The 16,420-nt window shown below is 64.9% G+C and overlaps 1 protein-coding gene across 1 annotated transcript; it reads left to right on the top strand.

Moving 5' to 3' along the window:
- The first annotated feature begins 267 nt into the window (after positions 1-267).
- Positions 268-16,311, top strand: LOC134140117 (maestro heat-like repeat-containing protein family member 2B). The gene is made up of 30 exons (XM_062574980.1): positions 268-397; positions 1,809-1,824; positions 4,902-5,070; positions 5,275-5,397; positions 5,804-5,969; positions 6,162-6,260; positions 6,700-6,851; positions 7,166-7,309; positions 7,841-7,933; positions 8,189-8,258; positions 8,372-8,485; positions 9,125-9,273; positions 9,809-9,916; positions 10,098-10,257; positions 10,446-10,642; positions 10,763-10,904; positions 11,511-11,563; positions 12,121-12,228; positions 12,523-12,642; positions 12,843-12,965; positions 13,143-13,295; positions 13,436-13,462; positions 13,668-13,931; positions 14,274-14,353; positions 14,448-14,583; positions 14,713-14,808; positions 15,098-15,202; positions 15,288-15,411; positions 15,554-15,663; positions 16,000-16,311. The coding sequence occupies exons 1-30, from the start codon at positions 268-270 to the stop codon at positions 16,309-16,311; spliced, it is 3,843 nt and encodes a 1,280-aa protein (XP_062430964.1).
- Positions 16,312-16,420: the final 109 nt, after the last annotated feature.

The raw sequence follows: 16,420 nt of genomic DNA, 5'->3' as shown, positions 1-16,420 counted from the left end.
TGGGTCAGAAATCCTTAGTTTGAATTACCATAAAGATAAGCACCAGGAGACAACAGCCCTTGGTACTGAAAGCTACACGCTCCCAAGCAGCCCCTGCACGGTCCCACCTCACTGCGCCCACGCACAGCCATGCCAGGGCTGGGGGTGCTGGCGTGCGCTCCAGCAGCGAGGCTGCAGGAGCTGCGGCCCCCGCGGCAGGGGCTGGGCTGCTGGCGAGGCGGGGGTCTCAGCAGAGGGGCAGCTCCAGCAACACCGGCACCCCAGGCCATGGGGCAGACCCGGCTTTGGAAGAGCGCGGCCCGGACGCTCAGCGCTACCCCGGGCCGCATCCCCGCATCGGCCCCGGCCAGCCGGGGACACCGCCTGGCGCCAGCGCCCGGAGGAGTTGGCATCCCAGGCAAGTGGCGCCACTGCAGGGCGGACGCTGCCGGGGTGCAGCCTCCCCCCTTCTCCTCTGGGTGGTTTTGAGTCTGCCCAGTCGATGGCTGTGCCTCTGGCTGTGGCAGACCGCTCGAAAGAGGATGCGAGATGCTCTGTAGTTAGTGGATGGAGCATGCTCTGGATTAAGTTTTAGTCTCGTCACTAGTGGGTAAAGAGTGCTCAAATTTTTGAGGCGTAAGGTTGGTAAAGTTTCTATTACAACTCTGAATTACCTGTCAGAAGTGTCAGCCTTCTCTTGATTCCTGTTACGTACTTGGCCATGAGAATTTCCTGTTTCACGGCCTGAGAATCCACCATGAAGATACGATAATCTGTTGGTTCTGAATTTTTGACATGTTGTACACTGTTAATTATGTCTATGTGATGGGAGAATAGAAGCTTCGGCTGGGTTCACTCTAGTGCATTTATTTCATTATGAACTTCAATCTCCGAGTCATCATCCCTCTCTAAGATACATCTATTTTGTCTCTGCATTATCTTTATACTAGGCCCTGGGACACTGTGCCTATCTGTTTGCAAAGGTCATCTTTAAAGTCTGTGGTATTCTTTTCTGAAATGTGGTGACTGCGGTTTACCCTTTTTATTTTTTTCTTGCTCCCTTTTTCCCACTAGGGAAGTTTTCCTCTGTTGCATTTCCTTGGCATCTCAGTGTAATCAATGATTACAAGCATTTTGAAACACAAGTTGAAAAACATTAAGATTTGACATTTTCTGATGGCAGCAATGTAAAAGGAGCAGCTGAATCCAACATACTGCACTGAAATGTGGCATACCTTAAGGAACAGGCCAGATACTTTCATCATTAGGACTTTATGAAAACAACCAGCTAACTTCAGGTTTCTGCAATTTGAGAGCTGGTCTCCTGAGATGAAAGGTATGTCTGCGCTTTCTTTTTCGTGGAGAGTGCTTTCAACTTGACTGATTACCCACTGAAAAGGTTTAGCTATTTTGATGGAGTTTGTCCTGGGCAGAAGCATGGTAGATGTTAGGTCTCCAAGGCCAAAATAAAGCCTAGCAAGTAACAGATGTGAAATGAAGGTTTGAAAGCTGCACATGGGCCTCTTGCTACAGCACATGAAGGTTAAGAAACTAAACATTACCATAAACAGTACTCGAATATGTAGTGCCTCCAGCCTCAGCTGCCTTCTGGGACTTTGCTTCCTGCCGTGCTGCTCAGTTGCCGCTGTAGGCGCTGGTCCGCTCTGGCAGTGAACAAGTGGAGGATGGTGTGGGGGTGCTGCTCAGAGTATGTGCACGTTTTGGCACTGTATTATGTTTTTGACAAGCCGCGTATTTCCAATTGCGGCAAAGAACTGCAGGTGTTGGTTTGAGAAATTCCTTTTTCCTCTGATCTTTCCTTGTTGCAGATCAGGCTTATAACAGGTAAGAAAGACACAGTTTAGGGCAAGTCAAAGTAAATATCTCACATATCCTTTTTCACTGGAATCCATTGAAGAATCTCTTAGCTCTTCTTTGGGTGCAATCCAGATGGCTGTACATGCCCGCTAGAAGAGTAATCTGAATTCAAATCCAGTATAAACACTTCCCCTGCCTTGCCTTCTGCATATGGCACATTTCCAATATATCAGAATTCAAGAGGGTTTTTGTGTGAGACATAAGAGGGGATGCGGTTTTCTTCTGGGCAGTATGTCGTAGCAGGCTTTACAAAACAGCCAGCCAGCTAGCAGCAGTGTCTAGTAACGACAGCAGCATAAGTGAGTATTATGAATGTGTCAGGATAGTGAACTTGGTGTGGCAGCATAAGCCATAGTAATGAACTGGATCTCTGAGAGTCATTCTCAACATAATTGTGGAGGCTGGGTGGACAAATTCAGAGCTTAAAGATGGAGGAAGGAGAAGAAGGGGAGAAAGAGACAATGGTTGCTTGGTTTGAATCTGATTACCTTAAAGGCAAAGAAATTGGGCCTATTTTAACCTCCTGTTGGGGACTTGAAGCACTCCTGTTAGACTCTATCAGCCCAAGGAAGTCTGGAGGGTTGGCTGAGGAGGAATATGACAGAATGCAGCTGAAATTATTCTTGAACTATCTCATTGCAAGGGTAGCAGCTGGTGTGGTCCCTGTTTCCTTATGTAGAGAAATACTCAGACATGGAAGGAAAGCAGCTGAGCAAAATGATCTCACTCTGTCTGGAGGTGACCCTTTGAGCCCCTTAAGATCTTCCAAGTTCCTTTATGGCTTTCTGTGGCTGTGAAGGAGCACCTGATGCATTTGTTGTTTGAGCTCAATTTCTGCATATGAGATGGGAACATTTACTCCCACCATCTGTATCTGCTGGCTGCAACTCAGCTTTTGGGGTCTTGTGGGTGTCTATAGAGCCTGTGCTAACTGTTATTACTAGCAGAGAGAATGCTTAAATGCGTCTGCCCTAGCTGCTGCTTGATTTCTGGGCACTGGACACAGGCTTCAGTCTGTGGAGTCTTCCCTGACCTGGGCCCGGCTGCATTTCCCTTTCTGTGTTCAGGCTGGATTCTCTGCTGGAAAGACTCTCGGAGTGTCTGTTTGGAGGATGTTCGATAGGGTTTTGAAATGAACAGACTGAAAATGATTTGCGTCTATGCTGGGAAAGTGTGTTCTTTTTTTTTTTTTTTTTAACTTTTGTTCATTGACAGTGGAGTTGACTAGTTTTTCTTTGCTCTTGTGGTGCTGTGCTTTGTGCAGTATGTAGAGTGTCAAAGCAGAAGACACCCATAAAGCTTAAACACCAGTGATACTAGGACTCGTGGCAAAGGCAGAAGCATTCGGGATGGGAAGGTGATATGTAAGGCATAGACGGGGGGATGGGAGACTGAAGAGTAAAGAAAGGTGGAAGGAGGTGCAGCGAGCTTGATGGAGAGAAGCGCTGGGATTCTGCGTTTGGGCTGTGTAAATCTAACCTGTGTTAGCAACCTACTTGAATTAATGATCCTTCATCCTACTTGCCTTGCAGAAACAGGGGACAGCTCTCTCTGTTTTACTTCTTTTATGTGTGATTAGATTTTTCCTTTGTCCTCTGAAAACTGCAGTATCCTCATTTGGTAAGCTCACCCTCACAAAGGATGCTCAGCTCTATTGAGTGTGAGCTGGCAAAAATCGTTCGCAATTCTTGACTGACTTCTGAAATGTCCAAGAAAGATTTCAACTCCGTTGTCTTTAACTTTGACATAGCTTAAGGAGAAGGGACAACCTGGAGACTACTTGAATGCTTTCTTTCCCCCTTCCCCCCTGCAAAGACGCAGATGAACTTGTTAATGGAAGAGTAACGTTAATGATAATGTTAGCAATGCTTACTGATTTAAAGATACTGCATTTTTTAATACGTTTTTTCAGTGATTTCTTTTAAATGCTTTGCAGCAGATTGGCCTTGCAGCACAGCAATTCATACACTGTACTGTACAAAATCACCAGCAAGGTTGGAATGATGTATTCAGAGAAGGCACCATCATGCTTATTGCATTACCAGAGAACTCAAGTACAGTCAAGACAACGGAACAGAACCGTGAAGCTGGAAGGGACCTCTGAGATCCTCTAGTCCGACCCCCTGCTCAAGCAGGGTCACCCAAAGCACGTTGCCCAGGACCCCATCCAGATGGCAAATTGCCCCAGAGCAAATCCACGGCTGTGCAGCTCCTCAGAGGAGACGCGGAGAAGGACACACACGGACACGGGCACAGGGGACCAGCCTGCAGGAGTCTTTTTGGGGAGAAAGTCAGGCAGAAAGGCCCGAGGGGAAGGAAAAGGCCGAACGAGCACCCGTGAGCCTGAGGAGACTCCGGGCGCTCCGAGGTGAGGGGCCGGCCGGGGCCGGGGGCGCCGGAGACCCCCCAGCGCTCGGCGCCGCCGCCGCGGGAGCTCCCCGGGCCCTGCGACCGCACCGGCTCCTCGGGAGGAAGCCTCCTCCTCCTCCTCGCGGCCGCGCGGCTCCCTCCAGGCCCCCGTCCGACGGGCCTTCGCCCGAGGAGCTCCCGTGCCCCCGCCGCGAGGGAGACGGGACACGGAGCAGACGGTGCCGAACCGTGCCCCTGCCTCGGGCTCGCCCCCGGCACTGCGGGGGGCCTCGGTGCCGGCCACGAGGATGGGGCCTGACGGGCCCGGTGGCCCCAGCACTGCCCCAGCCGGGTAGCAGAGGCCTCAGCTCCAAAGCTGCCGGGCCCTGGGTGTTAGGTGTGCGGGTAACTGGTGGGGATGGGACCCTGCGGTGGGGTCCGACCTTGGGCTCGGAGCAGGGCCCCTCGGAGCAGGGCTGCGCGGGCCTTGTCTCGGCAGGGTGGGAGCAGCTCCAGCTGTCTCCAGGGATGGAGGTCCCACAGCCTCCGCGAGCACCTCTTTCCTTGCTCGACCGCCCTCAGGGGGACAGTTGTTTCCTGAGAGTTAACGGGAATTTCCCGTCTCCCAGGTTTCTCTCCCGGCGAGGGAGCCGTTCGGTCTGACCCGGTGCAGACAGCTGAGGCCAGCAGAGCTGACGCTCGTCCTCTGGTTCTCTCCTTCCAGGTCTCTTCACTTGTGGAGGTTGCTGGTCCCGACCTCACGTTCTGGAGGATGGAGGCCGGGCGACCGAGTCGGTCCCCGCAGCCGTCCCCACCTTTGCGGACCGTGTCGCTTCTCTGTCACGCCGCCTGCAAGACGCGGAGGTGAGGCGGGGGCGTCGCGCGGTGCTGCGCGCGGGCTCGCGGGCGCCCGGCGGAGCTCCTGGCTTCCCGAGGGCGCCGCTGCCCTCGTGCGAACCGCGCGGGCTGCAAACGCGGCCGCCGGTGGGCCCGTGTCCTCAGCGCTGGGGCTCCCTGGTGCTCAGGAAAAGCAAGGCCAAGCTCTTCCCTTCTGGGCTGCGTCCCCAGGGCGACAGAGAGGAGACGTACCGAGAGCTGGAGAGAGCCGTGCAGGACGAGGACGGCCGCTTGCCCAGCGCTGTCCTCAGCAGGGTGATCGCAGCGGCGTCAAGGGACGTGAGAGAGGCGCAGGTGAGCTGCTGCTCTCTGAAGGCAGCCGGAGGCGCCTGGCTGGAGCCTGGTTTGTGAAATGCAGGAGGGCTCTGGGCCGTGTCCGAGGCACTGAGACCCGTCAGAGGTTCCCAGACCTCCTGGGACAGCTCCTTCCCTGCGGACGTGCCTCCGGGGGCGCCTGCGCCAGGGCTGGTGGCGGAGCTGGGAGGCGCAGGGCCAGGATTTCTGCACCAGAACGCGTTTCCTGAGGCCAGGGCCACGGGGACTCGGGGCTGCAGCGGCTTTGGGGGCGCTGGCCGGAGCTGTGCGGGGAGGTGGCCGCAGCAGGACCTGAGGGCTGGAGGCAGCGGGTGGCTGGCAGCGTGTCGGGCCTGTCTGGCCGCCTCGGCCCTTCTCCAACTGAGGGGGTCGTTGCTCTTGCCAGGGCGTGACGGAGGACGTGCGGGCAGCTGCCAGCGACCTCCTGGTGGCTCTGGCACGCTGCCACTTCGACAGCGTCATGTGCGAGCTCCAAAGCCACCTGAGAGTCCTGGGAGGGATCTCGGAGGACTTTGTGTTTGTCACCCTGGGCAAGCTGGCCAGCAGCTACGGTAGGGCCCCTCGGCCCCGGCTCGGTGCTAACGGGGAGGAGGGATCAGCCCCTCTGGGGCCCTCTGGCACGTCCCCAGGGCCCTGGCAGCCCAGGGTGTCGTCCCGCCGCGCTGCCCCGGGGCTTCCCCCGGTGCTGCCCTGGCTCCCGCTGACGCGGCCGCTCTCTGTGCCTCTGCCCTGCCCTCTTGCAGCGCTGCGGTGCGTCCCCTTCATTGGAATGACGCTCTTCACCCTGCGCGCGATGCTGAGCCGTGTGGGGAGCAGCCGGACCCTGCGCGCTGTCTGCAGCGGTGAGTGCCGGCCCCGCGGGGAGGGGAAGGGCCGGGCAGCCTCGGCGCCCGGGGCTGTTCCCGGGCCGCGGCAGGTCGCAGCCTGCGGCCATCTCCGGCCTCTGCCGTGCCCGCCTTCTCCCTGCAGGGCCGGCTGCTTCTCCGGGGTTTAGGGAGGGTAGCGAGTGCTCCGGAGGCTTGGGCAGGGGTGCGGGGAGAGGTGCAGGCGGGGAACCAGCTGGGAGGGGAGGAGGTGTCACGGGCAGGAGGAGAGCAGTAACGCGGCGTTTCAGCCCCGGCATCCCCGAGCGTTGCCCTGCTCGTCCCTGGAGCCAGGGCCGCTCCCGGCTGGAGCTGCGGCGCGTGGGGGCTGTGGTTAAGGGCAGGCTGGGGCGGCGGAGCCGGGTCTCCTCCCTGCCGCGAGCTCTGCCCTGATCCCGCTTCCCTTCCCTGGCGGCAGTCCTGGAGCAGTGGCCGAAGGCCGCAAACAGCTACCTGAGCCGCTGGGAGAAATGTCCCATCCCGCGCGTGGGGGAGGCCCAGTTCTGCAGCAGCGTTTACCCGCTCTTCTGCCACGTGGTCGGGAGCTGGCTGGACTGCGAGGAGGAGGAGGTGAGCGCGGCGCCCTGCCGGCCCCGCGGCGGCAGAGCGACGTCGCGGTCCGTCTGTCTTTCCGCGTGAGAGCCGCATGGGAGGAGAGGCGCCCGGGGAGGGCGCAGGGGTCTGAGGCAGCGCCCACGGCTGGGCCCTGCCGGTGCAGTTGCACTGCGGATGGGGGGCCGGGGCTGGGGAAGTGCCCTGTCCTCTGGAGCAAGCCCTGCTCCTCCAGGGGAGCAGGGAGGCGCCTCTCTGTGGGGAGGGCAGACCGTGTCGGGGTGGCAGGACCTTCGGCCCCGATGAAGAGCGTCCCGCGGCCCTCCCTGCAGGTCAAGCAGGCCGTCCTGGGGGCGATGGCTGCCATGATGGGCCTCCTCCTGCATGAAGAGGAGCACCGTGAGCGGGTGTGGGAGCAGCTCCCCTGGCTCCTGGGCCAGTACCAGCAGGTCCAGGACACTTCCTGGGTGACCAAGGTGAGGTGACACATGGGGCACAGTGCGGCCCTGGGGTCTGTACGTGTGCCGTGAGGTGTTGGGGGCTGGGGGGTGCCAGGAGGAGCCAGGACCCCTTGAGAAGAAAGGGAGAGAGCAGGGGAGGCTTGAGGCCTCCTGGGCTTCTCGGGCAGCCCCAGAGCAGCCCCGGTAGGGCCGAGAGGGAGCCGAGCGTCCCGGGGCCCGACCTCCTCAGGAGGGGAGGCCTCGAGGCCCGTCCCTGGGGCGTCGTGTGCGCGAGGGGCTCTGCTTGAGCGGCCCCGTCTGGCAGGGAGGGGAGGCGTGAGGGGTGTGAAGAGCTGGGAAACGCCATCAGAGGGGCTCTGTGCGGAGGAGAGGCCCTCTAAGGCTGCTGATGGGGAGGGAAGGACACACGAGCAGCCCCGTGCAGAAGGGTTTGGGTTTTCTCCTGGGGGCTGGAGTCAAGGATTTCCTCATGGAAACTCCAGGTTTCCTTTCTTAAGCCGTTGCTGTAGGTGACGGCCCCGCTCTTCTTCCCTCATTCCCTTGCAGGGTCTTCGTTATTTTCTTGAAATACTGGGAGAAGTGAAGATCCCCGTCCCCAAAGCCAAGGTGCAGGCCATCGGCACCGCTGTGCACAGCCAGGTGAGGCAGCCTGGCGCCGTACCGCTTGCGCTGGGTGCAGCGGGCCCGACTCAGGCGGCCGGGAGAGTCCTGCCGGGCGGCCGGGCAGAGCCGTCAGGCCGGGTCTGTGCAGATGCTTGGGCGTCACCTCCTGCACCGGTGTCTAGAGGCTGCTGCAGCCAGAGCTCCCGGGGAGACGAGAGCGGAGGGAGCAGTTTCTTTTCCGTCCCCTCAGTCCGGATGCTGCTTTCTCTAACGCGCACCGTGTTCCCACAGCTCAGCGATGAGACGAAGCAGCACAGCGGGGAGCACCGGTCGGAGCTGCGCTCCTGTGTCCTGCTGCTGGGTGAGGGCGGGAGGCTCCGCGTGGCACCGCCGTGCCCTGGCTGCTGTCTCCCAGGCCTCTGCCAAGGGGGAAGACATGGAGGGCTGACGCAGAGCACGAATTTTCCCTCGCAGCCCGAGTTAGCCTGGAGGACACAGTGACGTTTCTGGGGTCACAGCTGGGGAGCAAGAGCGAGGCCGCCCGCGTGGTGTCCTTGGATCTGCTCAGAGCCCTGGTGCGCCCTGCAGGTCAGTGCCGCGGGGCGCAGCGAGGCCGGCCGGGGTCCGGGCTGCCGGGCTGGGGGCAGACACGACTGCGAGCGATGCACAAACGCCCGACACGAGCTGCAGAGCGCGTGTTCCCCGGCCGAGCTGCCCCGCGGCTGCGGGGACGGGGGTCTGCCAGTCCCGTCGCACAGTGTGTCTGTGAACGGAGTCCCTGGGGCACTCTGCCACTTCCTCGGCCCTCACGGTCTCGTCCCCGGTTTCTGGGCCGCTCATGCGCGAACGAGCCGGGAGCGGGGCCAGGTCGCTGCTGAAGCGAGGGCTCTGCCTCAGCGCCGCCTCTCCCCGTCTTTTCCAGCAGCGGAGGTAGGACAGAGCCTGGCGCCGCTTGCACGGGCGGTGCAGGGCGTGCTGAGGGACCCCAGCAGGGAGGTGAGCTGCGTGGCGAGGGGCGGCTCCGCGGCGGGCGGCGGGGAAAGCTTCCGCTCGGGCAGGGCCTGGGCAGCCCCCGGCGGGGCTGCTGATGGGGCCGAGCCCAGACCAGCGTGGTGCTGCAGCGCGGCGGTGACGGCGGGAGCGGGGGTCTGCTGCACCCGCGGGGTCTCCCCAGGGGCCCCGGGGCTGGGTCGGTGCTTGGGCGTCTGCCCCGGGGCTCCTGAGCAGAGCGGCAACCGCAGCCTCCTCGGCGGCAGGTGGCGAGGGCAGTTCTGCGCTTCACCAAGGAGCTGCTCGGCTGCAGCGTCCAGAGCTGCTCGGCCTGGGAGCTGGTGGCCCACGTCTTCGCCAGGTTCAGCCAGGCCTCCGGCAGACTGGTGAGGGCCGAGCGTGGCGCTTGGGCTCCGCTCCGTGCCAGGGCGTCCTGGGAGCCCCCGCGGGCGCCCTGGGAACGGGGAGGCCCCGCGGCAGGGCCGCAGTCACCGGTGCGGGGGGCTGAGCGGCGTCCCCGTCGCCGTTCCTCGGGGGGATCTCGGAGGGTGCCGGGGCCGCGCTCTGGCCTCCCCCCCAGCGCGTGACAGATCCGACTGCGGCGCTGGCTCTTGGCCCCGGGAGCTGAGCGGTGCTCACCAGCGCCCTGGCTGGAGCCCATCTCAGGGGGTCCTGGTTTGCACCCCGACCGAGGACGCTGGCGACCGCCCTGCCGAGCTGCGGGTCTCCCTGGTCGCAGCCTGTTTAGTCCTTCCTCCCCCTGGGATCTGGCCCCTCTTGGGGGACTTGCTGCTCTCTCCTCCTCCGGAGATGGGGGCTCCCAGGGGAGGGAGCATCACGGTGGCGCTGGGTGGTTCCTGTGTCCCTCTCCTGTCTCAGGGACAGGGCTGATGCTGGTGTTGTCCAAACTGTGTCTTGCAGGCGGAGGGAAACCTTTCGGAGGCAGAAGCACAGGAGGAAGCAGATCTTCAGGCCCTGTGCTTGGACATCCTGCACTCCCTGGATGTCTCCATCAAGGGGATGAGCAAAGTAAGTTGTCCTGCCGCCGGCTGCTGCCTCCCGGCCCTGCTCTCCCCAGGCTGCTCCCTGAACAGGCCCTTGCGTGCACAAGGCGAGCGGAAATGCCGAGCATCGTTGCCAGCTCAGAGCTAAATGAGCTCGCGCTGAGGTGGGAACCCCGAGGTGCTGAATTGCCCTGTTCTTACCACAGCTCTTGTGGCCGCGGCTCCTCCAGTACGTGGTGCCAGCCCAGTACACGGGCACACTGGTCCCGCTCTCCCGATGTCTCCGAGAGCTGGCAGAGAGACGGGAGAGCGCGGAAGGCGAGGACGGAGAGGAGGAGCCCGATGCTGCGGCCGCTCGGGATCAAGGCAGGAAGCCAACCTCTGGCCATGAGTGCTGCCAGGCTGTGCCGGGGCCGGGGCGGCCTGCGTCCCTCTGCCGCCCGCCTGACCCAGGCGGTCGCCGGCCCGTGGGCCGCGCGGGGGCTGCCCGGCCCAGACAGGGGCAGGGTTTAGCGGGCGACGCTGCTCTCACCGGCCTCTCTTTCTCCTTGCAGCCAGGCTGCCGACGCCGCAGGCCCTGCTGGCTCGCCTGCTGGTGAGTAGGGCCCTGGGGAAAGGCTCCCGGGGCCTCAAGGCAACAGGAGAGGTGGGGGCAGAGCCGCTTCGCGAGCCGGGGCCAGCAGCCTCCGGGCAGGAAGGGGCGTGCGAGAGCGAGTCGGAGCCTCCCCTGCCCCGCAGGGACCCCGCTGCGGTGCGGGGGAGAAGCTCCCGGCTCGGCCGGGGCCCGGCGACCGCCCTCCCTCCCGGGAGAAGCGGCGGCTCTCGGACTCCCGCGGCCGCCCCAGCCCGGCTCTCGCCTGCCCTCTCCCAGGTGGTGGCGGCGGCTCCTCACGCCGGCGGCGGCTGCGGCATCGCTGCTCTGCGGCTGCTGCAGGCCTTGTCCACGGAGATCCACGGCGCCGTGGGCATGGTGTGGGCCGTGAAGATCCCCTTCCTGCTGGAGCACCTGGCAGGTAAAGTGCCGTCGGTCGGGGAGGAGGAGGCTGGGGAGGCCGAGGGGGAGGCGGGAGAAGGCAGCGCCCAGGCGCGAGGGAGGGGAACTGGCACTGGGTTTCTGGGCGCTTGCTCTGCAGCCGTCCCCCTCCCCGGGGGCGAGCGCTGGCGCCGAGGGCAGGATGGGGCCCGGAGCAGCTCCCGGGAGCGGGGGCCTTTGCTGCCCGTCACCGCCGTGAGCAGGCTTTGCAGCAGCCCGGCGTCCTCACCGGGGAACGTTTGGGAGGGCCGGGCTTGGCACTCCGGGGGGTGGGTGAAACGTGCCCCAGTGCAAACGCCTGCGTGCGGTCGGTGCCCTCGTGTGACGGTCTGGTTTGCTCTGAGAGCCGCAGTCGAGCGATTGGGGATTGGGGCCGGCGGGGCTGTGGCTGACCTGAGCCAGTGACCCTGTCCCCAGGTCCCTCGGGTGTCCTGGGCCTGGCAAGGAGTTTGGCGCTGGGGCTTGAGCCTCCCGGCTTCGGCCCCTTCTGGCGTGGGACCCGGAGGGTGTTTGAGTGCGCGGGAGACCCTGGGGCTCCTCTCCGGTGCTAAGTAACGCGGCGTGTTTTCTTGCTCCGGCTTTGTAGAGAGAAGCAAGAGCTCCCTGGACTCTGCTGAGTGGGAGCATCTTCTGCTTAAGGTACGGCACCGCTGCGAGGCAGCGGAGACGGGCGGGGAGCGGGGAAGGGGTGGGTGGAAACAGGGGAAAGCCGGGAAGGAGAAGGCCAGTTCTGTTTAGAGAACGGGAAAGCCAGTAGACGCCCTGGGAAGGCCCTGAGGATGTTGTCTGCAAAGAGCTGGGGATCACGGAGGGTCGTTTCCTGCTCTGCCCTGTCCCGGCGTTGCGACCCGCTCGGCGGGGACACGGGCAGCGGCCCCGTGCAGCCGGGGAGCTGCCGGGGGAAGGCTTGCGCTGGGCGTGCCTCCGAGTCCCACCAGAAGGATCTCCCACCGCCCAGACAGATGGGAGCAGGGAAGGGAAAGGCGGGTGGGATTTGGGGCTGTCTCTTGTGGAAAGCCCTCCCTGGGCACACGGGCAGGATTCCCTGACCCCACGCGGTGCCTGCAGGAGAGCTGTGCCCCACGGCCGGTCCCTCGGGCTCCCCGTTTGGAGGGCGGGAGAGGGCAGCAGCGCCGGGCGCTGGCCGAGCAGCCCTGGGGCCGGGGAGGCTCTGCCTCAGCTCGTGTTCCCCCTAGTTCCTGAGGACGTCGCTGGAGACCATCGAGAGCCAGGCCTGGACCATGGCCTTCAGCTTCGAGCTGAACCAGCAGGCGGGCAGCTACTGCCGGCTCTCCCGGGAGCAGGTGGGTCCCTGCCGAGGCCTCGTTCCCGCTCCCGGCAGGCGCTGGCGGGAGAGCCGGGACGCCGCCCCGGGGCTGCGCCTGCAGCTCTCGCCCCCTGCGGCCGGCCGGGCTCCCCGGCTCCCCGGCCCTTCCCCAGACGGGCTTTGCTCTCCGCACCGCGGGCAGCGGCGCTGGGCTGAAGGGCCGGCGCTGCGGCCAGCTCGGCTGTGCCTGGTGCGGGCTGGCGCTGCCCGGCCCGGCCGTGTCCCGCCAGGGCGCGCGTGACCGCGTCTGGGGTGGCCTCTTCTCTTCCAGGCCTTCCTCTACAAGGCTGTCGGGGTGTCCCTGGCAGCCTGTCAGCACGTCCCCTACGTCCGCGGGGAAATCCGGAAGTACCTCTTCCAGACAAACTATTTGGAGGCGTCTGAGAGAGAGGTGAGTTTCCTCTTCTCCCCTTGCTCTCCCCGGAGACCCCCGTGTTTGGGGAGCAGTGACCTCTCCCAGCAGGGCACTCCCGGGTCTTCCGGTCTCCGTGTCGCTGCTGCAGCCGTGGGACGATACCGCGAGTATTGCTCAGAGCTTGCCGTGGCCGAGGGCCAGCCAGAGGCTGACTCCCGCTCTCTCCTGCCTTGCAGGCAATGATTTCTGTTGTCGCCGGCTCTGCTGAGAGCCACTTCCCCCTCGCCTTGGAGGTGGTGCACGAGTTCGGGGCTACAATGGAGGAAAGACCAGTGTCCGGGGCTTTCAGACGCCTCAAGGTGAAGGATCCCGCGTGTCTGGCTTGTTTCCCTCTGCTTTATCCCCACTTCTAACCAGAGGCCGCCCAGCGGTGGCGGCTGCGTGGGAAGCGGGGCGGCTCCTTCGCTGGGGGGCAGCGGGAGCTGGGGCCGCCTGAGGCGCTGGGCTGACGCCTCGCGGCCTCTCCCGCGGCGCAGGAATACCACCAGGGGAAGAGAGCGGGGACGCACACGGCGCTGGTGCTGGCCTACGGCCGGATGGCGCTCTGCGCCCCCCGGGAGCAGCTCCTGGCCCGCGTCGAGAGCGACGTCGTGGGGCCCATCCTGCGGCACTACCGCGCCAGCTGCCAGGTGGGTGCGTGGGTGACACAGGCGTCCCGGCTCGTCCCCGCCGTGCTGCAGGGTCTGCGCGCGCCGTGGCCGTCGCTGCGCGAGCTGCGTCTGGGCGCCGCGGTTCGTCGCCGCTCACCGTGTCCCCTTTCCCCTTCCAGGTGCTGGGCTTCACCTTCTCCACCAAGGTAAGTGCTGCCCAACGGGGCCTCGCTTCCTGCCCTTCCCGCACACCTTCCCTACTGCGGGCGTGCAGGACCGGTGCTCCCCAGGCCACGGGCCCGGGCTCTTCTGGCGGTAGGTAGCCGGGAAAGCTCATGCCGTCCCCGAGGGAGCTGCTTCCCAGGAGGGGAGAGGAGGTTTCCTTCCTCGGGGCTGTGTGCCGAGCTGCAGTCCCCGAGGCGCCCGGGAGCCGTAGTCGCCCCTGTGTGCCGTGCGTTGGGGCTGGGCTCCGCGCCGCACCGCTCTTTCGGCCCCTGGCGCTGCGAGGAGCCCGTCATCGGCGCCGCTGTGTTTCTCTCTGCCGGGACGCAGGACGTGCAGCTCAAGCTGGCGCTGGTGCGGAGCGTCGCCGAGGTCAGCCGGGCCATGCAGGGGGCGGGGGGCTCCCAGCGCGCGGAGCTCTGCTGCAAACGGGAGCTGCTGAGCGTCCTGCTGGTGAGTGCCGGGGCCGGGGCGGTGCCGCCAGGGAGTCGGGGCTGTGCCCCGAGGCCGGCTACCCCGAGGGGTGATGCTCTCCCTGGGCCGTGCGCCACCTCCCCAGTGCCTGCGCCTTGTCCCCGGGCAGCGGGGCCCTCGGGTGCTGGCGCCCAGCAGCCGCTGTGGGGCCGAGCAGCGGGTCTGTCCCCAGCGGGACCGCAGCCTGGCCCCGGGGCTGTTGCGGGAGCCATGCGGGCCCCCGGGGCTGGTGCCTGGGGCAGGGCGAGCGGCAGAGCCTGTCCCTGGCGGGAGGGCGCTCGGTCGCTGCCCGCTGCACGCCTGTCTCTCTGCGACCTGCAGGGCTTCGTGAGGGCCGAGCCCCGGGATTGCCTGGCGTCCCCGGTGCGCCAGGAGGCGTTTCTGGCCGTGGGGCACCTGAGGTAGGGTCTTCCCACCGGGGCTGCGGGGGCTTTCGCTTGAGCGCGCCGGGGAGTGGCAGTAAGACTCTTCCCTGCTTTCCCTGTCCTCTGCCAGCAAACTGAAGCCGTCACTGAGCCGAGAGGAAAGCCGCGACCTCCTGGATCAGTGCCTGCAGAGCGTGATGCCCCTGCCTGCCCTGGAGCCGGCGGAAGAGGAAGGGGTGACAGCGGCGGGCGCTCTGCACCTGCGGGTACCTGCCGGCGCTTCTCTGCCGGCCTCTCCGGGGATCCCCCCGCAGCACCCGCTGCGCTCGGCCCCCTCCGGACGAGCCGGGCGTCTCTGTGCATGGCCGAACGCCCGTCCTGCCCTCTGCTCTCAGGCTCTGCACGCTCAGACCATGGGGGCGCTGGGCGAGCTGGTGACGGCGCTGCTGGAGGAAGACCTCACCTCCAGCTGGCTCGTGGAGATGCTGCACGTGAGCACCCGTGGGGCGGTGGGGGAGGCGTCCCCGGCGTGGGGCGCAGGGTGCGCGGGAGAGCCGGGCTGCGGAGTCGGCAGGGTCGGCGCCAGGCAGCCGTGGGGCAGCTGCGGGGCACGTCTGCGCCACTGCCCGTGCCGTGGGGCTGCCGGGGATGGTGCGGGGCTGGCGCCGCCGGCTGCCGAGGCAGCAGCTCCCGAGCGGGACGCTGTGCGGGAGGGAGACGTCTGGGGCGGCGGCGGGCAGGCCGGGGCCGCCGCTGTGAGACAGGGCTGCTCTTGCGCAGGTGCTGGAGTACTGGCTCAGCTCGGCCCGCGAGTGGGAGCGGGAGAGGGCCCTGCAGGCCTGCGCCCAGCTGCTGGGCGCCTACGAGGAGCGGTTCGAGCTCACGGTGAGAAGGGACCTCCGCGCACCGCGTCCCCGTCCCCGCCGGCCGCAGGGCTGCCATGACCTCCTTGCCGGCTGCTTGTCCCCAGGGAGAAAATTCTTTCGGGCTCTTTGGCTCCACGGTGGGACTGCTGGCACCTTTCGTCTGCGACTCGCTGGCCACGTCCCGCCAGCGGGCAGGCGCCTGCCTCGGCCACCTCCTCCGCATACAAGGTGGGGGCAGCCCCCTCTCGGCCCCGGCCGGCCGCCCTTGCCGCACGGCTGCGCGGGGCCGGGCTGCGTTCCTGCTGGCCCGCGGCCCAGGGGTGGGGTCTCCGTCACCACCGCTGCCCTTTCCTCCTGGTGCTCGCTGCAGGCAAGGCCCTGGAGACGACGGCCGAGGAGGACGAGGTGCAGTCCCTGTGCCAGCGGCTGCGAGCCCCCGACGCCGAGGCTCTGCTCCAGGCGTCCTCCAGACTCTCAAAGGTACCTGGTCCCGGCAGCGCGGGGGAGCCGGCGCCTGGGCTCCTGTGCGGCTCCTCTTCCCTGCCGGGGCCCCGCTCCGTTCTGGGAGAGCTGCTGCGATGGGCAGCCGGGGTTAGGGAGTCGCGAGCTGTTGAGTGTGTGTCCGTCCTCCGGGTGCACTGGGGAAGGAGGAGAGGCCGTGGGTGGGGGGGTGCACTCCTGTGGGACGGCCGTGCACCCGCCCCGAAGCACACGTAGCTGTCGGTGGGGCCCGAGGGGCTGGAGGGAAGGCGGGAAGCTCCTCGGAGCCGGAGCAGACGTGTGATGTGGTCTCTCCTGTGCCTGATTTCTCCGCAGATCGTTTGCAAATACATCCCCCCGGCGCAGGCGGCGGATTTCGTTTCTGCCGCCCTGGACGGGATGCTGTCGGCGAGGGCGGCGTGCGCTCAGGGAGCTGGCGAGTGGCTGCTCGCCTTCCTGGAGACGTGCGGGGGACAGCTGCTCATGCAGGTGCGAGGGACGCCTTTCCCTGGGCTTCGGCCTCCCCGCCTCAGCCGCTGCCGCGCACCTCGCGCGCCGGCAGCCCAATGCCAGAGCTGCTCTTCGCCCGGCGACACCGACCCTCCTGGGTCCCATCCTCCCGATGGCTCCCGCGGCCGAGGCCCCTAGAGCAGGGGCACCCAAAGCGCCCAGTTCCTGCCTGGTGCGCGGGTGCGATGCTCAGCCCTCCCGGCCCCGGGTCAAAGGGGGCCGCACGGACAGCTGTGGCCCCCGTGGT

This window comes from Rhea pennata, chromosome 4 (assembly GCF_028389875.1).
Source record: "Rhea pennata isolate bPtePen1 chromosome 4, bPtePen1.pri, whole genome shotgun sequence".
NCBI lineage: Eukaryota > Metazoa > Chordata > Aves > Rheiformes > Rheidae > Rhea > Rhea pennata.
Note: the sequence above shows the minus strand (reverse complement) of the source record. Positions and strands in the feature narration are given on the sequence as shown.

Excerpts from the sequence above, each read along its gene's own strand:
- LOC134140117 (XM_062574980.1), top strand. The coding sequence starts at position 268 with ATGGGGCAGACCCGGCTTTGGAAGAGCGCGGCCCGGACGCTCAGCGCT. Across the intron at positions 5,970-6,161 it reads CAAGCTGGCCAGCAGCTACG|CGCTGCGGTGCGTCCCCTTC; the intron begins GTAGGGCCCCTC and ends GCCCTCTTGCAG. Across the intron at positions 12,229-12,522 it reads GCCGGCTCTCCCGGGAGCAG|GCCTTCCTCTACAAGGCTGT; the intron begins GTGGGTCCCTGC and ends CTTCTCTTCCAG.